Source organism: Dasypus novemcinctus, chromosome 3, assembly GCF_030445035.2.
Source record: "Dasypus novemcinctus isolate mDasNov1 chromosome 3, mDasNov1.1.hap2, whole genome shotgun sequence".
Classification (NCBI taxonomy): domain Eukaryota; kingdom Metazoa; phylum Chordata; class Mammalia; order Cingulata; family Dasypodidae; genus Dasypus; species Dasypus novemcinctus.
Window position 1 is genome coordinate 129,428,110 of NC_080675.1, and position 25,867 is coordinate 129,453,976.

The 25,867-nt window shown below is 35.0% G+C and overlaps 1 protein-coding gene across 2 annotated transcripts in view; it reads right to left on the reverse strand.

Annotated features, from left to right (window-relative positions):
- Positions 1 to 25,867, reverse strand: part of RFX7 (regulatory factor X7) — a 143,925-nt gene that overhangs the window by 29,660 nt on the left and 88,398 nt on the right. The window contains exons 3-5 of one of the 2 annotated variants that reach the window (XM_071214208.1): positions 15,957 to 15,995; positions 7,994 to 8,076; positions 6,403 to 6,525 (exon numbers count right to left, since the gene is read on the reverse strand). In XM_071214208.1, the coding sequence (XP_071070309.1) occupies positions 6,403 to 6,512 (110 nt within the window). In that variant the 5' untranslated portion in view covers positions 6,513 to 6,525; positions 7,994 to 8,076; positions 15,957 to 15,995. The remainder of the gene's footprint in view (positions 1 to 6,402; positions 6,526 to 7,993; positions 8,077 to 15,956; positions 15,996 to 25,867) is intronic. The other variant, XM_071214209.1, reaches the window with a different exon arrangement.

The window sequence follows — 25,867 nt, forward strand, 5'->3', positions numbered from 1 at the left end:
TATTAATAAAAACTGATGATTTGATAGAAGACCCAAAGAAAACCTCAAGAAAATCAGAAATTGAATGATAAAACTAGACGTTACCAAGTGTAAAACGAAACAAAATAAAATAACTCCCTCAAAGCACATGAAAAGTTAAACTCTTCCAACTAATTTGTGTCAAAGACAACATCTTTAATTCCATACTATTAGAAAATAACAATAATGATAACAACACATACCCATACCTATGGGTTATAGCCAAAACTATAAAGAGGCAAATTGGTAGATATAAATATTTATATCTTAAATATATGAAAACAAAGTAAACATTCTATTTAAAGAGTTAGAAAAACATGCAAAATTAGGAGGAACAAAAATAAAGATAAAAGCACCTAATAAATTAAAAGACAAACAAAAAATTGATAAATGAATCTGAGTTTATTATCTTTCTTATTTTCAAAAAGAAACTCAGAAAACTAATAAAAATAAACTATGACTAAGTGTAATTAAAAAAAAAGTAGAAAACACAAATGTACAAAACTAGAAATATGAAAAAGGATATAACAGATACAGGATAAAACAGATACAGAAGACATTAAATTTAAGAGAACAATATATATAATGCTAGGCTAATACATTTGAAAATCTGCATTAATTATAGGAAAAACAAATTACCAAAATTGACTAATGAAGTAAAAACCTAACCAGGGAAAAAACAACCTCCCAAAGAATATCAAAGAATTACCTCCAACAAAGGCTCCAGGCCTAGATGGTTTGACATTGAATTCAATAAAACTTTAAGAAAATTAAGTCCCATGCTACAAAAAGTTCCAGAGCACAGAAAATTACGGAAATAGTTCCAGTTCATTTTATGAAACTGGCCTAACCCTAATACCAAAACTTGACAAAGACAGCACAAAAAAAGATAATTACAGACCAAATTCTCTTATGAGTATAGAGATAATGATCCTAAATAATTTAATCACAAGTGGAAATCAGTGGTACAGTAAAAGAATTATACATCTTGAAAAAAGAAGGGCATTTATTCTAGGAATAAAAAGACTTTAATATTATGTAATGTTTTTATAAAATATGTATCATATCAATAGGTCAAAGAAGCAACACATAATCTCAATAGATGCCAAAATGGCATTTGATGAATTTCAACATCCATTCCTAATTTTTAAAAAAGGCAAACTATAAGTGATATAATCTTAACATAGCAGAAATGTTAAAAGAAAATGATGCCTAACACTGTTGTTATTTAAAATTGGAAGGAAAATCTGTTAAATGTATTAACAAAATAAGGAGAATTAGGAAGATACACAGGATAAACTGTCCCCCCAGAAAAGTCAACTGAAACATTAGGACTAAACAAAGTTTAGTAAATATAAAATAATCTAAATGGAGTAGATATACATGGCTTTCCTATAAACCAAACCAATAGTAAAACGGAAAATATAATTTTCATAATATAAATAACACAATAAGAATTGTCAAAAAATAAACTTAAGGAAAATTCAGGGGACATTATTAACTGAAGAAAAAAAAATTAAACCTTTACATAAAGTCATAAAAGAAGTGAATTAAGAAAGAAATCAGATTCAATTTTGTTTTCTAAAATAAAATTTTAATTTAATGCATTTTGAATAAAAATTCCTTGGGGTTTCCTTTTTTAAAGTTAGAAAAATGATTTAAAAGCTCATATGAAAAAATTAACTGGTCTGAAAATAAAAACAAGGAAAATCTGGAAGAGAGAGAATGAGGGAGGACTGGTCCTAACCAATATTTAAACACTTAATAGCTAAAATACTTAAAATGATATGGGGTACTGGCATAAGAACTGAACATAAAGGAAGAAAACTCAGTCCAGAAACAGACTTTAGTAAGTATATGAATTACATGTTTGATAAAAGTTACATGACACATTTAGTGTTAAGTGGAAAATTATTTAATAAATGAGGTTGGGATAGTTAATTACTCATTTGGAGAATTTTAAATTAGTACTTTAAGAGCTTTTAACAAAGTAAATACTAGACAGAGTAAAGGGTTAATTATGAAAATTGAAGCAAAAAACTAGGAAAAATACAGGTGAATATTCAGGTGTTAGTGGCATGGGAAAGGGATTTCTAAGCATAATTAGCAATGTTACAAGCTATAAAGGAAAAAAGTAGATCAGAATTCTTATAAAAATTTAAATAAAATCAGAATTAAATGATCAATCTTAGAGAAATATTTAAATTTTAATAGTTAATGCCCTTAAGAAATAGAAATGTAAACGACAGGAACAAACAAATCAGGAAGAAAAGCATCAAAGAAACAATGCTTATACAATGTTTAGCCAGTAATCTGAATTCTAAGAGTCTACCCTAAATTAAACTGTCAAGGCTGTTTATTTATTGCAGTATTATTTGAAAGTCAACTTTCCACCCCTACTCCATCCATAATTGCTTAAATAATGGGGTCAAATCTGGCTAAATACTCATTGAGTACAATGTTGGCTTTAAGTTTTTCTTGTATGCCCTTTGTTGTGTTTAGGAAATTTCCTTTTATTCTTCTCTTTTAAAGTGTTTATATTAATAAAGGAGGCTGGATTTTGTTGAATGCATTTTCTGCATCAATTGAGATGTTCATGCAGTTTTTGCCCTTCAGTTTGTTGATGTGGTGTATTGCATTGGTTGATTTGTTTGTGTTGAACCAACACTGCAAGGTGGAATGGAACCCACTTGATAATGGTGAAAAAAAAAATTGGCTAAATAACAGCAAGACTATATACATGAAAAGTAGGGTTTAGAAAAACAGAAAGGGGGAAACGGACTTGGCCCAGTGGTTAGAGCGTCCGTCTACCACATGGGAGGTCCGCGGTTCAAACTCCGGTCCTCCTTGACCCGTGTGGAGCTGGCCCATGCGCAGTGCTGATGCGCGCAAGGAGTGCTGCGCCACGCAGGGCTGTCCCCCGCGTAGGGAAGCCCCATGCGCAAGGAGTGTGCCCCATAAGGAGAGCTGCCCAGTGCGAAAGAAAGTGCAGCCTGCCCAGGAATGGCGCCGCCCACACTTCCCCGTGGGATGCAGCAAACAGACACAGAGAACAGACAACCGGGGGAGGGGGGGAATTAAATAAATAAATAAATCTTAAAAAAAGAAAAAAAGAAGAAAAACAGAAAGGGAATAAACCAAAGTGGTTATTCTTAGGTAGTGAGATTACTGGTATTTTTTTTCTCCTTTATAGATTTATAACTATCTACCAAACTTTCACAATGAATACCCAAGGCTTTATAATTAGAAAAATATAAAAAATATCACATAAATGATCATTTTTAGGAACATGTGATTATCAGAATTCAAGAGTTTTCAACAAATATTAAAACATGTAATACTGAGTAAACTAAATGTTCTTTTCAAGCTGGAAGTTCCTTAAAGTTCTGTGGTTCTATCAATATCTTAATTTCGCATGAAAATACAGTTAAAAGAAGCTCGTCATTACTGTCTTAGATTACATCTTCATTTTTTTCTCAAAGTGACTTTGACTTTAATGACTACTAAAGGGACTGATTTTCACACAAATATACCTAAACATCACTGCAATAAATTATAAAAGGGCCCATACAAAACAGGAGCGGTTATACAGCAAGGATATTGAAAGTTTTTTCAGTGAATTCTGGAACAGTATGAATATAATGCTGGCCATTTATGTGAAGATTGTATTCAGGAAGCCTCATTTAGGTATTCCAAATAGGAAAATGACTAAATCTAAAAAGGACAAAATTTCTCTAAAAATCTTTACTGACAGGAAGTACTATTTTGTGTCTAATCAAAATCTCTGTTATCATTTAAAACTTATTCTCTTTAAAAAAGTATGGCTATACTAGTCCACTTGCTTTTCTACAGAAAACATGATTAAAAAACTTTTAACTAGCTATTTCCTAATACTTTAAAAGCTACTTCTTGATATTTCTGTAGTCTTTCTACATTTTCCACATCTCTCAAATTATTTAAACTCATATGGCAAATTATGATTTTAGGCAGTGTATAATCAAATGAGAGATTAATTTGGAGCTTCCACATGCTATTATTCTGTAGAAACACCATCATACTTTCTTCTTAAAAACATCATGCTGTTAATACATGTTATTGTGCTCTCTTATGACACCCAAACTACTTATATTAAATGTGAAATAACTCATACGTTGAGCAGCTTATTTATCCATACTAAGTCTTAAAAAACTTCATTTCTAACTACTTGTCTGATCTGTCCTGCCTACTTAGTTTGATATAACTGAAACATAAAAAGTTTGCTTTCTTACCCATTATGAACCACTCACTGAAATGAAAAACATTTTTATCTTTTATTAAGGCACATCAGTCAGAACACATAAAGTCCCTCTGTATATTGGGGGGTGGGGAAATGTGAACAAGGAACCAGGAAATCTAACCTTAGATCTGTCCCTAACTAGTTTTGTGACAATAGAAATATCGCTTAATTTTCCTGCGCTTCAGTGTTTTCATCTATAAAATGGGGACAAGTGAGTACCAGAACACGTACAAAGTATTTTGCAACACTGACATTTTATTAAAAAGAGGCATAAGCATAGCATTAGATACAGTTCTTTCAAATTCCACAAACAGAAATGGTATTTATTTTCTAGCTATTATAAAAATTTTCCCTTACCTACAACTTCCTTTCTAAATTCTACTCTCTGTAAGGTACTTTCTTTTATCTCTGCTGCTGTCCCCTGACTTACAAATTAACTGCTCCAAATTTGAGCTCCCACTCCTCTCAAATTTGATCTCTACTGTTCAGGAAAAACCTTTAACTTTTCCTGTCTAGTGAAAAAAACTGCAAGGATTTATGGGAACCTCAGAAAAAGTTTCAGGGAAAAGTTCAGAAAAATATTATAGAAAAATATAACCATGCCTTACCCAAGGCAGGAAACTTTAGGAACATGAGGAATGCTTTAATAGGCCAGGGTCACACATCAGTAAATATCTCTAATAGTCATATACTAATTTGCTCCACGTGTCTTTTAGGAAACTAGCAAGACATCTTTGGATAATTAGCAGTGCCCTGCCATCTCCTGCTTCAGACAACCTTTAGAACTTTAAAGCAAAAAGAAACCTCACAATTCTTCAATTGTCTTATTTTATAGATGAGGTGACTGACATGTTTTGGTGAAGCAGGTCACACAGGTTTAATGACAGAGATTCTATTCTCTTTGTCTTCAACCCAGAGTTTCTTTAACATATCACACAAGTTTTCCATGATATTTATTTACAACATTTACTGAATTCAGGTTTGCTTTTTTGAAGTTTCTTGGGGTTCTCTCTATTTTAATTAATTTGCTAATCAAGAATTCATGTTTACTATAAATATATATTCTTGACTATGTTTGTCTTAATCATTAAATCCTCAGAACTTAGTACAGGGTCTGGCACACAGAAGGCATACCAAAGACTACTGTATTAAGATATTTTTATGCATTTTCAGATATTTTCTCCACTTTCTACAGCTCCATTATGTTTCATAAGGTTAGGTAATCAGAAGTTTGAATGAGGGTAGAAGGTTTTCTTGTTATAGTCCAATAAATTTCCCAATAATAGTTCATTTGCATTATCTTACATTGATTAACAACAGCACTCACTGAAGCTTTTCTTCCCAATTGCCTAAGTATAAGCTAATGTATACTGGTTTAACATTTCATTACCTAGAGCATTTTGATTTTATTTTTTCTTCCAGAAACAAATTCCTCCTTCCAAATCAGTAATTAAAAATGTTAAACAAGAGTAGGTTTAGTACCCATCAACTTTTTTCAGAAGGGCCCACTGACATCCGTAACTCTGTTTTCTGCATTTAAATATTATCTGGATATCTAAAATTATTTGCATGTCTAGTATGTACAAGTCACTGAAATCCTTTTTTATGAGTAAATCATTTCCAACCTTACAGAAATTTATCCTTTTCTTTGGTTGGTGCAGGAGTTGGGGGCCAAGAAGGATTAGAAGAGTTTTGGTTTCTTGAAAAAGGACTTTTAAACTTCTAAAAAGATAACATGTTTTAGTTTTTCCTTATGCATTGCTTTCCACTGTACCTCAAATCCAGATACACCCTTCCTGTTATCCTTAAAAACTCTAGAGAATCTTTTAATTCAGCAATCCTACACCACTGCAGGTCTACTCCATATATATCCCTCTTATTATACTTAAGAACTCTAGAGAAATTATTTTATTCAGCAATCCTATCTTTTTTTACACTCACAAGGCAGATGTTACAACACAGGTTTAGAGTGGACAGGAATCTTAGATATTTCTAAGTGCAACTCCCAAGTACCAGCTTGATATTCACCAAAATAAAACATATTTGTAGTCAAGTACAGTACTTAAGCTTTTCAATGCATCAGCATGCCTATATATGCATATACGTACTTGTATTCATCATAGACTTCCTGTTTGGGCAGTGAAGTCTCAGGATGTTCCTCTAGGGTATTCCGAATCCAGGAAAAGGCATGCATTTGCTGTGCCCGACTAGATGACATGGCATTCTGATCACTAATCATAAAAGAAAACATGTTTTAGCTGTGCTAGGCAGCAATTCAAAGATAATTTTTGAGCCAGACCCAAAAGAATTATGCACATATTATAAATGACCAAAGCAAACTTAGGACATATAGTAGATGCCCAGTGATGTACATAGGAATTTTCCACCTGTGACTATAAGCTATTTTCTATGGCTAGCTTCCAACTGACCTTACTGGCCTGTTCCATCTTTCCCTTGGTCTCTAAAGTGGTATAGGTGATGAAGCAATGCTAAAATAAGGCACTGATTTTGGCTAAAATTATCTTTAAGTGGATATCTGCTCACTTACCTGCCAGCTCATTTGACGGAATTTACCAAATCATCAAACTTTTAAAAATAAAAATTATAGAAAAAATTGGTTCTTTTCTATTTGCTCAGCATTCTCAAAGAATATACTGTATATAATGAAAGTTATTACCCTGAAACGTTATTAAAGCACCCTATGCTCCAGAACAGAATTTACACTAGAGAGACTTCAATGGAACAAATCTACTAATCTCCTCCTCCTGGCACCTGGGTCCCTTTCCTTGGCCAACATTCCACCTTTGGTTACTAAAACATCAAAAGTTTTATTATCTGGCAGAATCATTTATAAATTAATACCATGAAAAAGATGCCCAAGATAGCATGAGGAAAGCTTTCCTACTGATTCTGACATTCACCTCTGCTAACTTTAAGAACAATTTATTTAGTTTCAAAAGAAATACTGAGAAAGTTTCCAGGACATAAAATGATTTAAATAGTTATAATAATAAAATTTGACCTGAGGTTAAAAGAACTTTCATTACATTTCCTTTTACATACAAACTTAATGTTAAAGTAATAGAATATTAAGGATTACTTACATGAAGGAAATGAATTCTGAGACATATTTAAAAGGATAAGGAAACTCTTTTTAAGAGTATTAACATATGAAAGAACAATTTATTTCCATATTTTCTGGATTAGATTTTTTTCAAATATTTTTAATAACGAAATTGGAGTAATACCCCAACATCTAAGGCATCCTAAATTTACAATGAATCCATGTTTTATATAGGTAGTTCTACTTTTGTTTTGTTTTGTGTTGCATTTGGCGATTTGCTCATCTGACCATACCTAAAAAAACCCCCAAACTTCTGCACTTCTCACAATACTTACCTGCTTTGTCTTTGGTTTTCTGTGCAATTTCCCCAGTCCTCCACACATAAATATATCCATCTGTCTATAAAACTAACCCAAAATGCATTTAACAGCATTTATCCAGGTGCATGAATGAAATGGCAAAAACTTTAGGCAAACACTTAATCAAATATGAAAAAAGAGTAGAATAGCTATTGTTTGCCATTCTGTTTTCTGATGGCTTGAATATTGTAAAATAGTAACAACCACAAGACACACACACATCATTGTGATGTCCTGTATATACTATAATTACGGCAAAGCCAAGAACAGATATACCTTTTCTCTCCATTGCTGAGACCAGAAGGCAGCTGAAGGTAGAGGTAGAGTTTCTCTAGGTCTGTAAACTTCTCAACTTCTTGCTGGACACAAAGAATTAAAAAAGAAAGATCATTTAAAATCTCTTGTCTTACCCCAACAAAATTACTAATGTCTTCCTAAAAAATACACTGTCTAGATTTAAAGTAGATGAAATGAGTCACCCTGACAAATAAAACTAACTCTAGGTTTAGACAATACAATTAAATTTATTGCATACAAACTAACTAGTTAATATGAGATAATCGTTCTTTGTTATTCATTCTTTTCAGTATAAACACAAAAATTAACTTAGGTTTTTCACTTTTTTAAAACTACATTTAAAGAAGGAAGGTTATATAGCAATGTAGGAAAAGTATTGGACTGGGAATTAATAAATATTTATGAGTTTGTCTTAGCCTAACCACTAATAGGCTATGAGGCTTTGGTGCTCTGGGCAAACTTTCCTTACAACTGTGAAATCGATGAGATGATTTCTAGGACCATTTTCTAATTCTCAAATACAAGAACTTGTAATTGATGATGTTACTGTCACCTGTGGATGGAATTATGGTTAAAAAACTGAAGTACAAGCAACAAAACTTTCTTCACTATGTAGATGTAATTATTCTTTGAATTGCAACAGTGGCTGCTATCTGGAGAGCCTACTTGTAAGATTCTTCATTGCTACTGTTTTTCCAACTGCTATTTTGTTTGAAAATGTACCCATTAAAATAATTTCTATATTCTTCTTTGCAGCTTTATTTTCTGCTGTTTGCCACATGATAGCTTCAAATGTGCCACAGAATCGATTACAATTTAAAATATCCACACTAAAATTTTGGTATCCTAATTTAAGTAAAATACCATTGCAACTGAAAATGTGGACAGATTGTTGGCATTGCTGGGGGCCAAATTTATTATAACAAAGCACAGTGTAAACGTAGATCTAATAAAAAAACTTAAAGTGATAAGATAAATTATTCTTATTCTCAAAAGAGTTCACCCACGGGTGGCGGACTTGGCCCAGTGGCTAGGGCGTCCGTCTACCACATGGGAAGTCCGCGGTTCAAACCCGGGGCCTCCCTGACCCGTGTGCAGCTGGCCCATGCGCAGTGCTGATGCACGCAAGGAGTGCCCTACCACACAGGGGTGTCCCCGCGTAGGGGAGCCCCACGCGCAAGGAGTGCGCCCCATAAGGAGAGCTGCCCAGCGTGAAAGAAAGTGCAGCCTGCCCAGGAATGGTGCCGCACACACAGAGAGCTGACACGAGAAGACGCAACAAAAAGAAACACAGATTCCCGTGCAGCTGACAACAACAGAAGCGGACAAAGAAGATGCAGCAAATAGACATAGAAAACAGACAACGGGGGGGGGGGGGGCAAGGAGAGAAATAAATAAATAAATATTTTTAAAAAAGTTCATCCATGAGACAGTTTAACCTTATGATTGATTTACAAGATATTTACCAATTACATGCAAATAACTCCCTATGGGGTATTTTCCACTTAGCTCTCCCTCCCATAAGTAATTGACTTACCAGCTGTACCTTGTCTAGCTCTCCTTTCCTCTCCTTTCCAAACAAAACAAAATCTGACATTTCCTTCTCAATTGTTACTTATCATCACCTTCTTTTCTCTACTTTCCCAGGAGTTTAGTTTTGGAGTTTTGTTAGTTCTGTTCCCTGTGGTATATTCCACATTAAACCTCTAACTCTTTTCCCCCATGTTTTTCCAGTCTCTCTCTTTTTAAACTGCCACCTCTTAAGTCCAGATCTTCAGCTGTTTTTCTTTCAACAATGGAGTATTCATTTACTCATTCATTTTATTTCCTGCCATGTTCCACAAATGATTTAAGATAACCATGAGCTTATGCTGCAGGTAATAAACTATACAAAGACTGGAAATACAGAGCTGAACAAGACATAGTCCTTGCCCTTGAGGAGCTTACAATGATACATGTATAACTAACCTGTTCAACTAGCCGGTTTCCCTGCCTCCAACCTCCCCTTACTTTAAACTGTCTTAAGGTTTCTAAAATACTTTTTATCAAATATTAACACTACCCACTTAATCAATAATTCTACCATGCCTATAACATTAAATCCAAAATAGCATGTTATAATAATGAAACATAAGTATCAGTATGGGCAAAGTCTGAGAAAATTTAATTTAAAAACATCATTTTTGATCACTAAGAATAAAAAAGTCCTCAAACTGTTGGAGAAGCCTTGTATTCTAAATAGTTTTAAAATTTTACATATACAGAAGAAAATAGAGAAGAAATTCTAAAAGAAATTCAGAAAATATTCCAAATTAGAGTAAAATGCTAAGATGATTTAAAGATATCAAATTTCAAGTGTCAAAAGAGATAGAACTTACGGTTTTGTTTTTTTTTTTTGCCATTTTAAACAACAAAACTTATAAAGGTAATTATTCAACTACCACTTCCATTGCTACATATACAGTTCACTTTAGCAACACTGAAACTGCTATCACAATTCTATGATGCAAATGGAAACAAAAAAGACTAAAGTGTGTACTTAAGGTACTTCAGCCCAGTAAGGCTGAGTTTACCATGAGGATTTCTCATTTTGGATATAGTGACAGTCATTCACTGTCAAGCATTTGTATCTAAATCAATGACCAGTAGTCTAGAAGACTTCAATATAGCTTGAATATCAAGGAAAGAGTCTCATGTGGCAAGTATGTTAAATAACAGGATTATTTGACAGGCTTTGTAAAGATTAAAATGTCAAAAGGAAAATTTTTCTGTTCCATGTTGAGATTCTATTGGTTATCAAAAAGAAATATTTTTGCCTGAATTTATAAAATGAAGGATAAAGATGTTTTGTTTTTAAAGTTCTGGAGAAAATACCCAAGTATATAAAGTTTTAAAAAATTATCATTTTTAGCCGACTTGGCATATTTGGCAGATAAACCTGAATATTTGAATCGAAATGTCAAATGACAAGTCTACTATTAGTTTTAAAAGTCTTCATTTTCTTGACTTTATGAAGTTAAGTTGTCAAAGTAAAGCTACTGAAAATGGTTTGAAGGGTAAGGGGAACCTCAAATGTTATTGGAAGATCTTGCCTGGAAGTTTTTAAGGACGTCTTTCTCACACAAATTTCAGTCTTTGCAAGAAGCTATACAAAGCAATCCTTTAAACTCAAGTTTGATTTAGATTTCAAAGGCATTGCAGGAAAGCACTCTGGAGAATTTTTGGTAAAAATCTGCCTGTTTACCGCAAACAAGTAAGCATATCTTCCATCTCATTACTCCATTTTCATAATCATACATTTATGAAGCAGGTTTTTCTGAACCTTTGGCTATGAAAACAAAGCAGTGACATAGTCATAATGTTGCAAATGACCTGTACTGGGTCTTGATCTTTCTATTCTGGACAGAAAAGCCTGTAGCAAACAATCAAATTGAACATTCACTTTGATACCAGGTGGCTGAAGGGAAAATAAAGGTGTAATACAAGATATAAACTTAAGTTACTTTTAGAAGTTCAAGGTGGAGTTTGGTGTTCAAGTCCTACCACTGAAACGCCTCTTCTGAAGCTGTGGCTGATAAAGAATATTCACACAAATAATTAGTAGCATGGACCCAACTAATTGCTTTCATGAGGTACAAGTGGTGAAGAGAACAAGTGACAGAGACAGCGGTCATCAAATAGTCCATCTGTTTATCCACATTTCTCAGCCTACCTTGTAGTTAGTGTGGGGCCATGTGATTAGCCCACGAACTGAGCAGAAGTGATATATTTTATTTCTCAGCTGACATAAACAACTGATGTCATCTTTCCATTTTCCCCTTTGTGGCCACCTTGGGAGTCAAGTGTTTCACTTGGGAGGCTAAACCATGGCAGTTTCTCTGTCAATGTGGGTTCCCTGAGGGACTGACTATGTGGAGCAGGGGCTTACTATAATTTGTGCTAAATATATAATGGGAGTGAGAAATAAGTTTTTGTGGGTAGGCCACTGATATCTCAGGCTCACATTGTTATAGCAATAAGCCTATTCCACCCTGATTAATATAAAAAGTCAGATGCTTTCCTCTAGAACTTCTGAGAGGACTGGTGACGAAAATATGGGGAGAAGAAAAGATGGGCTGCTCCTCTCAGTAATTATAAAAGCTTTCATCCACTCATTTCTAGAATAGTATTTAACTTATTTTGAAATTCAAATGATAGAACCTGAGAGTATAAGATATTAATGTTTATCAAAATTGGGCACTGGCTAAAACGTTGAGAAGCATCAGTAGCAATTTTAGAATATAGAGCCTTCATGTTCTCCTCCTCCATTTAACCTTAATTCTTTTTAAAAAAAAAAGATTTGTTTATTTACTCCCTTTCCCCTCCTCTTGCCCTGCTGTTTTTTTTTTTTTGCTGTGTTGTCTTCTCTTCTCATTTTCTTTCCTCTAGGATTCACTGGGATTCAATCCTGGGGACCTCTAATGTGGAGAGAGGTTCCCTGTCAATTGCACCACCTCAGTTCCTGGTTTCTGCTGCACTTCGCCCTTGTCTCTCGTTTGATGTCATCATCTTGCTGTATGAATCACTTGTGGAGGCACTGGTTCACCACACGGGCACTCGCAAGGGGACTGGCTTGCTGTGTGGGCATGCTTTCTCTTCTTCTTTTTCACCAGGAATCCCCAGGGATTGAACCCGAGTCCTTCGATATGGTAGGCGGAAGCTCTATCACTTGAGCCACATCTGCTTCCCTAACCTTGATTCTTTTTTCTATTTTTAAATGTGGTTGAAAACACAACTCTGATAAGTCTTTACACATGACCTTACAAAATGTCAGCTTGTTCTTATACTTTGGGCCACATCATTTACTTAGGACAGCACTCAGTTTATACTCAACGAATTAATCTGTATTTACTGATTATTTCCCAGTGTCTAGTTACACTGTTACCCCAACTAGACCAAAGACCCTTGTTTATACAAACTAAACTCCCCTTTGAGGATGAATCCTGAGAGACAACGCAGAGCCAGATATCAATCCTTTCAATATTTTAATATCCCATTTAATTTTTAAATGTAAAATTATAAAGAGAGAAAAGTATCAAAAATAGGTACCCATTTATCACTATCCATATTGAAAAGATGCTAACCTTTGCCATAACTTCTTTAGATCTCTCGACTTTATCCTTCTTTTGAGGCTTATCCAAGTTAATATCTGTATCATTCATTTATTAATTTTTAATAGCTTATACAATAGTATTGCATGGGGATAAACACTGTTATTCACTTTTCTACTGATAGATAAGTAGACTGTGTACATGTTCACTATTTCAAACAGTGCAGCAATGAAAATCCTTGTATCAGAATTGCCTTGAGTGCTTGTTAGAACAAAGATGGTGCCTCTTCCAGAGTTTCTCATTCAGTAGGTCTGGACTGTGGTCAAAGAATTTGGATTTCTAACAAGTTGCCAGGTGATAAGATACTGCTAGTCTGAGGGTCACACTTTAAACACTACAGCTGAAGAAAATGACCATTTAAAATGGGAATATTTACCAGGTAGGCTGTATAACTAATCCTCTTCAGTTACATGTGCCGCTAATACCCTCTCCCAGTGATAGCTTATCTTTTCATTTTGTTTTTGGAGCTTTGTGATGAAGAGATTTTAATTTGCAGGCAGTCAAAATTTATAATCTGGGGTTTCTGTGCCTTCTTGTAAAAATCCTTCCCTATTCCAATGTCACAGAGATATTTTCCTATTTTTCTTTTTAAGTTTTTAAACTTTTTTTTTTTTTCAGATTTAGGTCTTAATACCTCTGGAATTCATTTTTCTATAAGATATAAAAGTAGGGATTCTAACTAGGTTTTTTCCATAAGGTTATCTAATTGTCCTAGAATCATTTATTGAATATTTCACCCTTTCACTACTGATTTCCTCTCCTGTCTCCAACTGATTTTAACGCCACCTCTGACATGGGATTTTTTTTTCATTTATCATCAATTTAAAAGACTGGCATTTTTACTTTCAGCATTTAAAAACATCTTCTCTTAGTTAGAATCTAATTTGGAAGACTAAAATTTATCCTTCAGAGACTCATATAGCAAAATATGTGATTCACCCACCCTTCTAGAACTTATGTCACAGATAACAACATATATAAAATATTAATAGTAAATAAAAAATGAGTTAATATAGGAATATTACCCAGTAACTGATTAGTACAGTAATAAAAAATAGCTTTGGTGGCACTTTTACAAATCTGAAGTTAACAGACAAGTTTCCTACTGTCAAATTAATAGTTAATAAGGATATAAACTCTTTACTATGTATATTAAAAATGAAGAAGCTGCTACTTGAACTTGATCAATGGACTCTTCAAACCTAATCTATCTCAAGCAGTAGTATACAGGATATAGAATTAGAAGGCTTGGTCCTGAGTTCCAGATTTGCTACTCATTAGCATTGTAATTTGGGCAAATCATCCAATCCAGTATTTTATGAGTGATTAAAAAAGCTCATAAAATTTTGTGAGCATTAAATGAAATCATTTATTAAGTATACCTAAATATGGTAGGTATTACTATTACGTAAATATTATTTTGAAATATATAATTATAAACAGATGGCAGGAAAGAGTTTATAACATAGAATCTTTTATTTGGAACACTAAATTATATTTATCTTAAGACATTCAGCAAATATTTAGCCTGGTGACTGCCACTATCTCAAAATGTATACTGTAAGAGCATCAGACTGGATAAGGGATAAGCATCAATGAAAACAATGTTCCAATAGCCCTGGATTTCCTTTGGGTGAGTACAGAAAAGGAATACCTCCTGAGTTATTAAGAAGCAAATGATGTTAGAAAAGTACTTCTAAAAACAGCTTTATAACTAGAAAAAGAAATTAATCAGAATGTATAATTTTTCTACTTGTCTTCTATCATAAAAAACCTAAAGCAATAGTCTATATTTCAAATACTGAGTTAATTTTTTGTTCCTGCTTGTCTGCCCAGTATGTCCACTTCTGAATTGTTGATACATACCAGATGGACTGTAGAGAACCAACTAGAATACTGAATGTCTTATTATCAGGGCTTGAAGACGTTCAAGTAGATGGTAAAGAAATACGTTCCAACTATCTATTGGCATATCACACATTATAAAGTATTCTGAATGGGGATTTCTACACCTGTTTTTTGGGACCTCCTTGAAAATGTGAAGCAATGGGTTTACTCCACAAGTTCTCAAATGTTAGTAAAGAGTGATTTCTCCTGTTTGAAATCAATTTCTTTGTAATGGTGTGTTTCCTACTAGAATTTTCCCTTCTCAAGTGTTATTCAAGTTTTTTTAAACAGGATCACAAAAAAAAATGGGGAAGGCCTGACATTTATAAAAATTGCAACAATTGAGGACTTAATTGAAGGAGCTTTCACACAAATCACTGATGGTGAAATTATAGACATGGATCATTATCTTTATTTCCAGAAGAAGCAGACACTTTCTTGTTGAGACTTATAAACACATTTTTAAAAATTGCCCAAGTTGATGATGACCAATCAGGGTATCACATTCATAGCAAGTCCATTAGTCTTTAGTTTTCAAACTGGTACCAGAAAAAGGTTTTTCTTAAAACATTTTAACTTAAGTTTTATTTGTAACATTTAAAATCTGTATTCTCCAGTTTAACTGTTTTTTCCAGTTAAGTTACCAAGTATGGAGGGAGAATATATACACTGAGGACAATCATGCTTGAATTTGTATGACTTTGACTCTGTAAATTACAAAAACAAAAAACAAAACCAGGAAAAAAAAATCCTATTTTTTTCCCTCTCAGGTGACACCGACTCAGGAGCACAGTTAGTAAAAGGTCTCTTTTCTTCATCAGCATCACAAACAGAAGGACCAAAAAGAAGAATGTTGAATCTTATTTTGTACCCTTTTTTTAAATTTATGGAAACGATCAACATACCTGATATTATATTCTCTCAGGCCCCAGCAGTTGTGAAAGCTGTCCTTCCACAGGATTGAACAGAGAAGATAGAGAAAAAGGTCAAGGTATGAGGACTCTATTTTTCCATGCTTGTTTTTTGCTCAGAATTCTTAATTTCCAGCAATTTTCAGTTTCTTAAAATGCTACAAGAACCATGAGGGAGGGATTTTCTTTCCAGAGTTACCTACTATAAACAATGTTAAGAGGAAATTGAGTTTCTTTTCTTGGTTCTAGAAAACATAAATCAAGTAGGGTGATAAGTAATATTTATTGTATTTGTATTACTTTGAGGATTTATCCTTCTGTTTATAAACCTACTGAATTAGATGCATAATGAAAATGGTTTAGTATTTTGTTCACAATGCTCTGTTGTGACATTAGGAATGTGATCTGAGGCAATTGGCAAAGGAATCAGTTAGTAGGGGAGAGCTAAGGAAAAGTGAAGCAAGGCTGACAAGTAAACATCAGCAAAACCCAAAGTTTCTCAATTTTTTCTTATTCTTAATTCTGCTGGGTGACCTAGAGAATTTGTGGGTGTCTGAAAACAGAAAAAACACTCTTTTCACTTGCCTAAACTATAATCAAGCCTGGAGAGATTCTGACATCAAGAAGCTCTGAGGGCTACAACATAAACACCAGCAAATTCACACTCCAAGTAGATATGTAGAATATTTCTGAGTAGATTTTGTGTATAATATTAGGAAGGCTATGGACACAAAATTAGTAATAGTTTATATTATAAAAGAAAAACTGAGATTGACAAGGACAATTATATTTAGAGTTTGATCGTTTTAATAAAATAACTCTAAAATGTTACTTGATTTCCTTTATTTATATTTGTTTAACTTTAACACTTTAAAAAAAGAATGGAGCTCATGGGACTAAATCAAAGAACAAATCCAGGAAAGAGACAAACCAAAAGGACTTTTTTTAGACTTTACAAGTAAAAAGAGTAAGCTGATCTCTGAAATAGAAATAATGAATAACATGCCTGGATGTATCATGGCTATGTAAGTGCCAAAATGACTAAGGACCAAATGAAATACTAAGACAAGGAGATACTGCTCAAATATTTATACAACAGGTAGCAGGGTTCAGGCAGAGGATGTATAGAGCTAACAGAATTTTGAGTCCTCTCAAATGAGAGCCATCTCTAGAGAGAACTCTTGTGCCCATAGTTAATTTTTACATAAAGCAGGCCATGGGATTGCTCTGAATCACTAACTGAGGCAAAGGTAATTATGAATATTTGTGTTTACTGCTTGAAAAGACCCAGAGTTCTAGTATTTGGAAGTACAGATGGGAGCACTACGAAGAAAGATAAGAGTAGCTCTTTCTAGTCACTAAAATTTTAACTTTTCAGCATGGAAAGAAGAAATGGTTCCTGAGAGTCCACCTACCATTATTTTCCCAAAAAAATTGGATTTCCATTTGATTCTAGATTGCAAAGCTTCATCCTCACCTTAACAAAGATGTAGGCCACAAGGAGGAAAACTTCTTTAATTCCTGACTCTCTGCTCCTAGTATCCTTTTCTTTTTCCTCCCCAAGAGTGTTACTCTTTAAGTCTGAAATGACTTAAAATAAAACACTAGAAAAACTAGAATGCTATAAAAACTCACTTGTTTTCCATCAGCACTTACTTACTTTTGCATTATTATGCCATTCTTTGACTACAAAGATAATAGAGAAAACTGAGTTTCTTTCAGGTAATGGTGAAATTACCATCATATTCTTTACTATTCCTCTGTGGCCAATAAAATGTACTTGAAAGCTAGCTGGCTATGACCAGAGCATTCTTCATAATAATGAAAGAGATGATTTGGGACTTAGGGGCAATTTAATTCACTTGAGTCTCTAAAAGGAGAAAAAGCAAAAACATAACTATGTTGTCCTCCCATACTGAGAGAATAAATATCTCATGAGCTCAATGCAAAAAAATGGAAAAAAGAGCAAAGGCTCAAAATCCTGTAAACAGCATGGCCTTATACAGATTATTTTTTAGCATGATGTTCAAAAACAAAAACATTCAGTTATTTAAATCTGATCCTTCTGTCACTTTTTTTTCCTTTTTTTTGCAAGTAAATTCTACATAAATATTGCTTTTATTTTGAAAGGAAAAAAATCATATTCTGCGAAACGTCTTTCCTAACAGCAACTCCAGTGCACATCACAAGATAAATTCCATCTTCTATTCTTACAATGACCCTTTTTTCAAGCCACAATAATATTTTAATTAGATATTCCAAAGGAAACTTTAATTTTAACTCAACTCTGGGCCAGCAAGTTGATCTTGGTCATCATTTAAAATTTATTACAGCAGGGATTTGAAGAGCAAAAGCATGCTTTCTCCTGCAAAGGGGGTGTGGGGTCTCTTTAAACTGCCTATACCACATACATGTTCCCTCAATGACATATTATATATCTTTGGGGGCAGAAGAGGAAGTATATCCCTTGTTAAGAATCATTCCCTCAGTGAGTTACTCAACTGTATTGCTGAGTGGTATCTTAACTGGTTCCCAGAAACAGATATCTTGTACCCTAATTTTCTTGATATCTTTTAGCTCCTATTCCATCAGGGAATAAGATTCTGACTTAAAACATAAACCGTGGATGTTTAAAAATTAAATGAGGGCAGCGGACTTGGCCCCGTGGTTAGGGTGTCCGTCTACCACATGGGAGGTCCTCGGTTCAAACCCCGGGCCTCTGTGACCCATGTGGAGCTGGCCCATGCACAGTGCTGATGTGCACAAGGAGTGCTGTGCCACGCAGGGGTGTCCCCCGTGTAGGGGAGCCCCATGCGCAAGGAGTGCGCCCCGTAAAGAGAGCCACCCAGTGTGAAAGAAAGTGCAGCCTGCCCAGGAATGGTGCCACACACACGGAGAACTGACATAACAAGATGACACAACAAAAAGAAACACAGATTCCAGTGCCGCTGACAACAACAGAAGTGGACAAATACGATGCAGCAAATAGACACAGGGGTGGGGTGGGGGAAGATAAATAAATAAATAAATCTTAAAAAAAAATTAAATGATATCATCCATCCATCCATCCATCCATCCATCCATCCATCCATCCATCCATCCAGTCACTCATTCAATCAGCAGTGAGTACCTTCTAAGCTCTTGTCATTAGCTTACAATCTAGGACCAGGGGAGACAGACAATAAACTTTAAAAAGTAAAACATGTATCATACTACATGGTAAGGATGAATCTATGACTAGAAAGGCAAGTAAAGGGACTGTGATTTAAAACAGAGTAGTCAGGGAAGGTCTCATAGGGAAGAGAGAAGGCAAATGTTTTGCACAGTGATTGAGCTCAAGCAGAGACCCTCAAAGGAGGAGTTATACCTTTTTGTCCCATTCTATTTTTGCTTTTTACTGACTGACTGTTGTAATGGACAGCCAGAGCAAGCACTAACAATGAAAGTCTAAATTACAGGCATACACCTCAGAGATATTGTGGGATCGGTTCCAGACCACTGCAACAAAGTAAATATCACAATAAAGAAAGTCACTTGAATTCTTTGGTTTCCCAGTACATATAAACACGTTTACACTACACTGTAGTCTCAGTGTGCATTATGTCTCAAAAAAAAAAAAATGCAGTGCACCTACTTTAATTAAAATGTGACACAGAGACACAAAGTGAGCACAGCACATGTTGGAAAAATGGCATTGATAGACTTGCTTGACACACGATTACTACAAACCTTCAATTTGTGTAAAAAAAAAAATCTACAAAGCAGAATAAGGCAAAGCACAATAAAACAATGTATGTATGAGGCATATATTGCATTAATTTTACAAATTGAAGGTTTGTGGCAATCCTGTGTCAAGCAAGTCTATCAATGACATTTTTCCAATAACAAGTGCTATGCTCACTTTGTGTCTTTGCGTCACATTTTGGTAATTCTTGCAATATTTCAAACTTTTTCATTATTATTATATCTGTTATAGTGATCTGTGATCAACAATCTTTGATGTTACATGTACTATTGTAACTGTTCTGGGGCACCATGAGCTGTGTCCATATATAAGATGGTGGTGAACTTAATAAATGCTGTGTGTTCAGACTGCTCACTGGCTGGTCATTCCTGACTCTCTCTTTCACCTTAGGCCTCCCAATTCCCTGAGGCACAAAATATTGAAATCAAGTCAATTAAGAGTCCTACAATGGCCTTTAGTTTTTCAAGTATAAACGATAGCTGCCAAAGCTATAAGCTATATATATAGTTTTTCAAGTATAAGCTATAGCTGCCATAGATAATGATTCCTCTGATGGACCTGGACAGGAACCTGAAAACCTTCTGGAAAGGATTCACCATTCTAGAAGCCATTAAAAACATCCATGATTCATGGGAGGATGTACAAGAATCAACAGTAAGAGAGTTTAGAAAAAGTTGATTACAACCCTATGGATGACATGGAGGGGGTTCAAGACTTTAGTAGAGGAATTAACTGCCACTGTGGTGGAAACAGCAAGAGAACTAGAATTAGAAATGGAGCCTGAAGATGTGACTGAAGTGCTGCAATCTCACAAAAAACACTTAAATGTATGAGCAGCTGCTTTTATTGATGAGCAGCGAAAGTGGTTTCTTCAGATGGAATCCAGATCAGGTAAAGATGCTGTGAACACTGTTGAAATGACAACAAAGGATTTAGAATATTACAACTTAGTTGATAAAGCAGAGAGAGTTTGAGAGGATTGACTCCAATTTTGAAAGAAGTTCTACTGTGGATAAAATGTTGTCGAATAGCATCATATGCTAAAGAGAAATCTTTTGTGAAAGGAAGAGTCAATCAATGTGGTAAACTTCATGCTGTATTATTTTAAGAAATTGCCAAGACACTCCAACCTTCAGCAACCACCATCCTGATCAGTCAGCAACTATCAACATCAAGGGTAGACCCTCAACCAGCAAAGATTATGACCTGCTGAAGGCTCAGATGATGGTTAGCATTTTTTTTTTTTTAGTAATAAAGTACTTTTAATTAAGGCATGCATTTTTTTGGACATAATGCTATTATTGTACACTTAAAAGACTACAGTGTAGTGTAAACAAAGCTTTTATATGCACTGAAAAGCCAAAGATTCATGTGACTTGCTTTACTGAGTTCTGGAACTGAACCCGCATTATCTCTGAGGTACGCCTGCAAACTTACTAGGATTGCTGTTGAATTGCCTGGTCCATAAGACAGAAATATTTCTCTCCTAGCTTTCAGCCCATTTCTTGGCAAGTTAGGTGCATTTGTTTTAAAATTTACATAAGCCCTTGCTAAAGGGAACTAAAATATTTGGCCTTTAAAAAAAAAACCCAGCCATCCAACCAAAACCTTTCTTTGCTTTACCAACTCTAAAGCAGAACTAATAATTTAGGGGACCTGTGCATCAAAAATGGTGGGATTGTACAGGAAGTTCTAAATATCCTCATATTTCTGAATGGTAATGTGCAAATTATTTTCTCCCTCTATTCTACAAACAGCACTGTGGACTACACCAACTATTTCCTAAAGAGTGGGCCCAGAAAACCAGGTTCATGAGAAGGAAAAAAGGGGGAGAGGATTTCAGTGGGAAAAAGTTTGAAATACACTATATACTTCCGAAGATTTATGATATATATCAGCATATTAGTAGCTCTTAAGAAACCTTTTAATCCAAAGTTCATTGAACATATTTCACAATGAAATACTTTTTTTGCATTACATATTAGTATCCTGTGGAATTACTATTCCAAGAGCAATGGAATGGATATGTAAACTATAATCCATGCTGTGCAGCAGTGCTCCAAAATGTATTCATCAAATGCACTGAATGTACCACACTTAGGAAAGAAGTTGTTGATGTGGGAGTGGGGATTGTGAGGAGTGGGGTATATGGGAAACTCATATTTTTTATTGTAACATTTTGTGTGATCTTTGTATCTTTAAAAACATAAAATGGTGGAAAAAAAAAAAAGAACAATGGACTACCAATGTTCATCATCCTTTAGCTGACTCTCACCAGATCAGGTCTTTCCTATACCAAACAATAAGAATTATTTCTCGGGAACGGACTTTGGCCCAGTGGTTAGGGCGTCCGTCTACCACACGGGAGGTTCGCGGTTCAAGCCCCGGGCCTCCTTGACCCTTGTGAAGCTGGCCCATGCGCAGTGCTGATGCGCGCAAGGAGTGCCGTGCCACACAGGGGTGTCCCCCGCGTAGGGGAGCCCCACGCACAAGGAGTGCACCCATAAGGAGAGCCGCCCAGCGCGAAGGAGGGAGCAGCCTGCCCAGGAATGGCGCCGCCCACACTTCCCGTGCTGCTGACGACAACAGAAGCGGACAAAGAAACAAGACGCAGCAAAAAGACACAGAAAACAGACAACCGGGGGAGAGGAGGGGAATTAAATCAATAAAAATAAAAAATAAAAAAAAAAAAAGAATTATTTCTCTGACATTTAGGTCTTACTATAGATGTCAGGTAGTCTAATTTAATTGAACTGAAATGAGGGGACTAAGAGTAATATTAACCGTGAAGCTTTCAAAACTGCTGGATCTTGCTAATCCTCTAGTGTTAGGACAGATTGAGGATAAAGTCTTGCCTTGATAATTAAACTGATTATAGAAATACAATTGGCTTCGTTTCATAAGTGTAGAATGACACTATAAATCTGAAAGTGCTACAACTCAAATAAGAATTTAGTTTAAGGAATGTTGGCTGTTATTAAAATTAAGTAAAAATCAACTATGTTTTAATTGCAAAAGCCATAAAATAGTAACAAAAAGTATTCACAATTATGGCACTACAAGTATTTTCATGACTCTTTATTGATATGAAGGCAAAAGTTTTACATAGTTTTAAAAATAGAGGGAAACGGACTTTGGCCCAGTGGTTAGGGCGTCCGTCTACCATATGGGAGGTCCGTGGTTCAAACCCCGGTCCTCCTTGACCCGTGTGGAGCTGGCCATGCGCAGTGCTGATGCGCGCAAGGAGTGCCGTGCCACGCAAGGGTGTCCCCCGCGTGGGGGAGCCCCACGCGCAAGGAGTGCGCCGTGAGGAAAGCCGCCCAGCGTGAAAGAAAGAGCAGCCTGCCCAGGAATGGCGCCGCCCACACTTCCCGTGCCGCTGACGACAACAGAAGCGACAAAGAAACAAGATGCAGCATATAGACACCAAGAACAGACAACCAGGGGAGGGGAGGAAATTAAATAAATAAATAAATCTTTAAAAAATAAAAAATAAAAAATAAAAAAATAAAAATAGAATAGATACAATTTTATATTTTTATCAAAAGTATATTCTATATTGCCATATTATTCACAATTGTGATAAATTTAAATAACTGTTTATAACATCATTTTAGTTATTTTATTTTAGTGAGCATATTATGAGGTTTTTTAAAAAGATTCAAACAACCTGCTTGAATAAAAGAGAATTACATTTAGATTTATTGATAATACATTTCAGTAACATAATGAAACCAGCTTTTAATTATTTCATTTCAGACATATTTTCTATTTAGAAAATTACATTTTCTTGTTAAGTAGTTTTAAAAAATTTTCATATATGACCATCTTTGAGACCACTTTTCAAGAGAAATAGTCATACTTTTTAAAACGCTGGACTATCTGAATTCAAAGCCTAATTTTACAAATTACAAATTTTTATGACCTTGGGTAAGTTGCTTAAACTCTCTGAGCCTTTTCTCCATCTGTATAAGGAGGATGATAAAAGATTAACCTTATAAAACCAAAATACTCTTATCGCCTAGTTTCCCTTGCAACTAGGAATGTGGCCATTGTGACACTGTTCTGAACACTGAAGTTCCTAAGCTGGATTTCCTTTCCTGAATAAGAAGACAAGAGCTTCACTAGAAGAAAGCTCTTTTGCCCTTCTTCCCTTCTTTCTGCCTTAGCATTTGGACAAAAGGCATAGATGTGCAGCAGCTAACAATTATTTAACAGGACAAATATGACATGGAGAAAAAAATGCCTAGGACTCTGGTGGCATTGCTGAGTTATTGTACCACCCTAAATGCTTATTTTGGACTTCTTGGGTGACACAAACCCTTATTTCTTTAAATCACCAATAGTTGGGGTTTTCTGATATCTGCAGCTGACTGCAGATAAAGCTTTCTGGAAAAGGTAACTTCTGAACAAAGTCCAAAAGAAGGAGTAGTTATCTAGCAAAGTGACTCCAGAAGGGCCAAAGGGCAGAAGAAACAGAATCTACAATGGGCTGGGGGGAGAGGAGGAAGTATGGAGTGTTCATGTTGGAACCTGCTCTACATATGCACCTTCTGACCTCCAGAAGGGTTTTAGCCATATGATTCCCAAGATTATTCAAATCCCACTCCCAGTATTTGAGGGATTCAATACTCTCTTCTCAGTGCCAGTGGCGCCATATGGTGAACATTCATTCTTAAATGGCAAATTCTGTAATGATATACATAAAATACATATACATGATCCTTGACAAAAGCTCAGACTTCTAGAAACATAGAGTGATGGCAATTAAGTCAATTAGATCATTATCAATTTACACGTTAACACCTTCAAGTGAAGCTGACATGTATGCTTACTATATGCCAGGCACTGTATTTACAGTAATTATCTCATTTAATATTCACAACAACTCAGGGGAGTGGGTATTGTTCTTATTCCCTTTTAAAAGGCTGTTAGGTGAAAATTGTCCAAAGTTAGGCTATGTTAATAATAGCAGGACAAGGATTCCAACTCAGCTCTGTTTCATTCTACAGCCTTGGCTCTGAGTCGCTCTGATAAAATGCCAGTCTGCTTCCCTTCATTTCAGCCTGTTCATGCTATTTCAACTCCTTAAATCCTTTCCACATCTGTGTAATAAAGTTTTAGTTCCTCACCAGCACCTTGGGGGTGAGAAAGGGATGGTTCAAGCTAGTTAATCTCTTAACAGGAGAGTATGGAAGGAAGGGAATAAATACGCAGTTAAGTAAAGCAGGAGGCAAGGGGAGAAAGACAGGAAAGGAAAGGATGCTCTTTCCCTCTAAAAGAATAAAACAAGTTTTCTTTTCTTACTGGCAAATAGTGAAGTAATTCCACAAAATATTTCCAAATATTTTAGCAAGTGTAGAATGTCTAAAAGACCTAATTTGAAGGTGCTAATATATCTTTAGATTTTAAATTGCAATATGTTTAATAATCGTTTCATTACTTCACACTAATTCATACACTCAATAAATATTTATTGATAATCTCCTATGTGCCTCTGGGCATACTACAATGAATAGAGTTTCTGTATTCAAGAAGGTGAGAAGAAGTAAAAATGCTAATTATAGTTATTATAGACCTGATCACATAATACAAATAAAGGTAAGCACAGTATATTATGGAACAGAAGATACATCAAATTCAGACCTGAAAGATTAGAGAAGGTTTTCCAGAGGGGATGATATCGAAGATCCTTAAATATAAGTAGATGTAGCAAAAAGAGGGCATAGAGGGATTTTCTAGACTAGGATTTCTCAATCTCATCACTATTGACATTACAGGCCAAACAATTTTGTTATGGGGGAGTCATCTTAGGTATTGCAGGATGTTTAGCAACATCCCTGGTCTTTTCCTACTAGATACTGATAGCATGTCCCCAGTGTGAAAACCAAAAATATTTCCAGACATTGTCTAATGTTTCTTGGGGAGCGAACTGACCCAATTGAAAACCACTAATCTAGACCTGTTCTGCCCAATATTCTAGCTAATAGCCAAATGTGGCTACTTAAATTTAAGTTAAATTAAATTAAAAGTTCAAATCCTCAGTTGTATCAGTCATATTTCAAGAGTTCAAAGGCCACATGAAGTTAGTGGCTACCACATTAGATTATGCATCTTCACAGAAAAGAAAATTCTGGACTGTGAAAAAGAACATACTTTT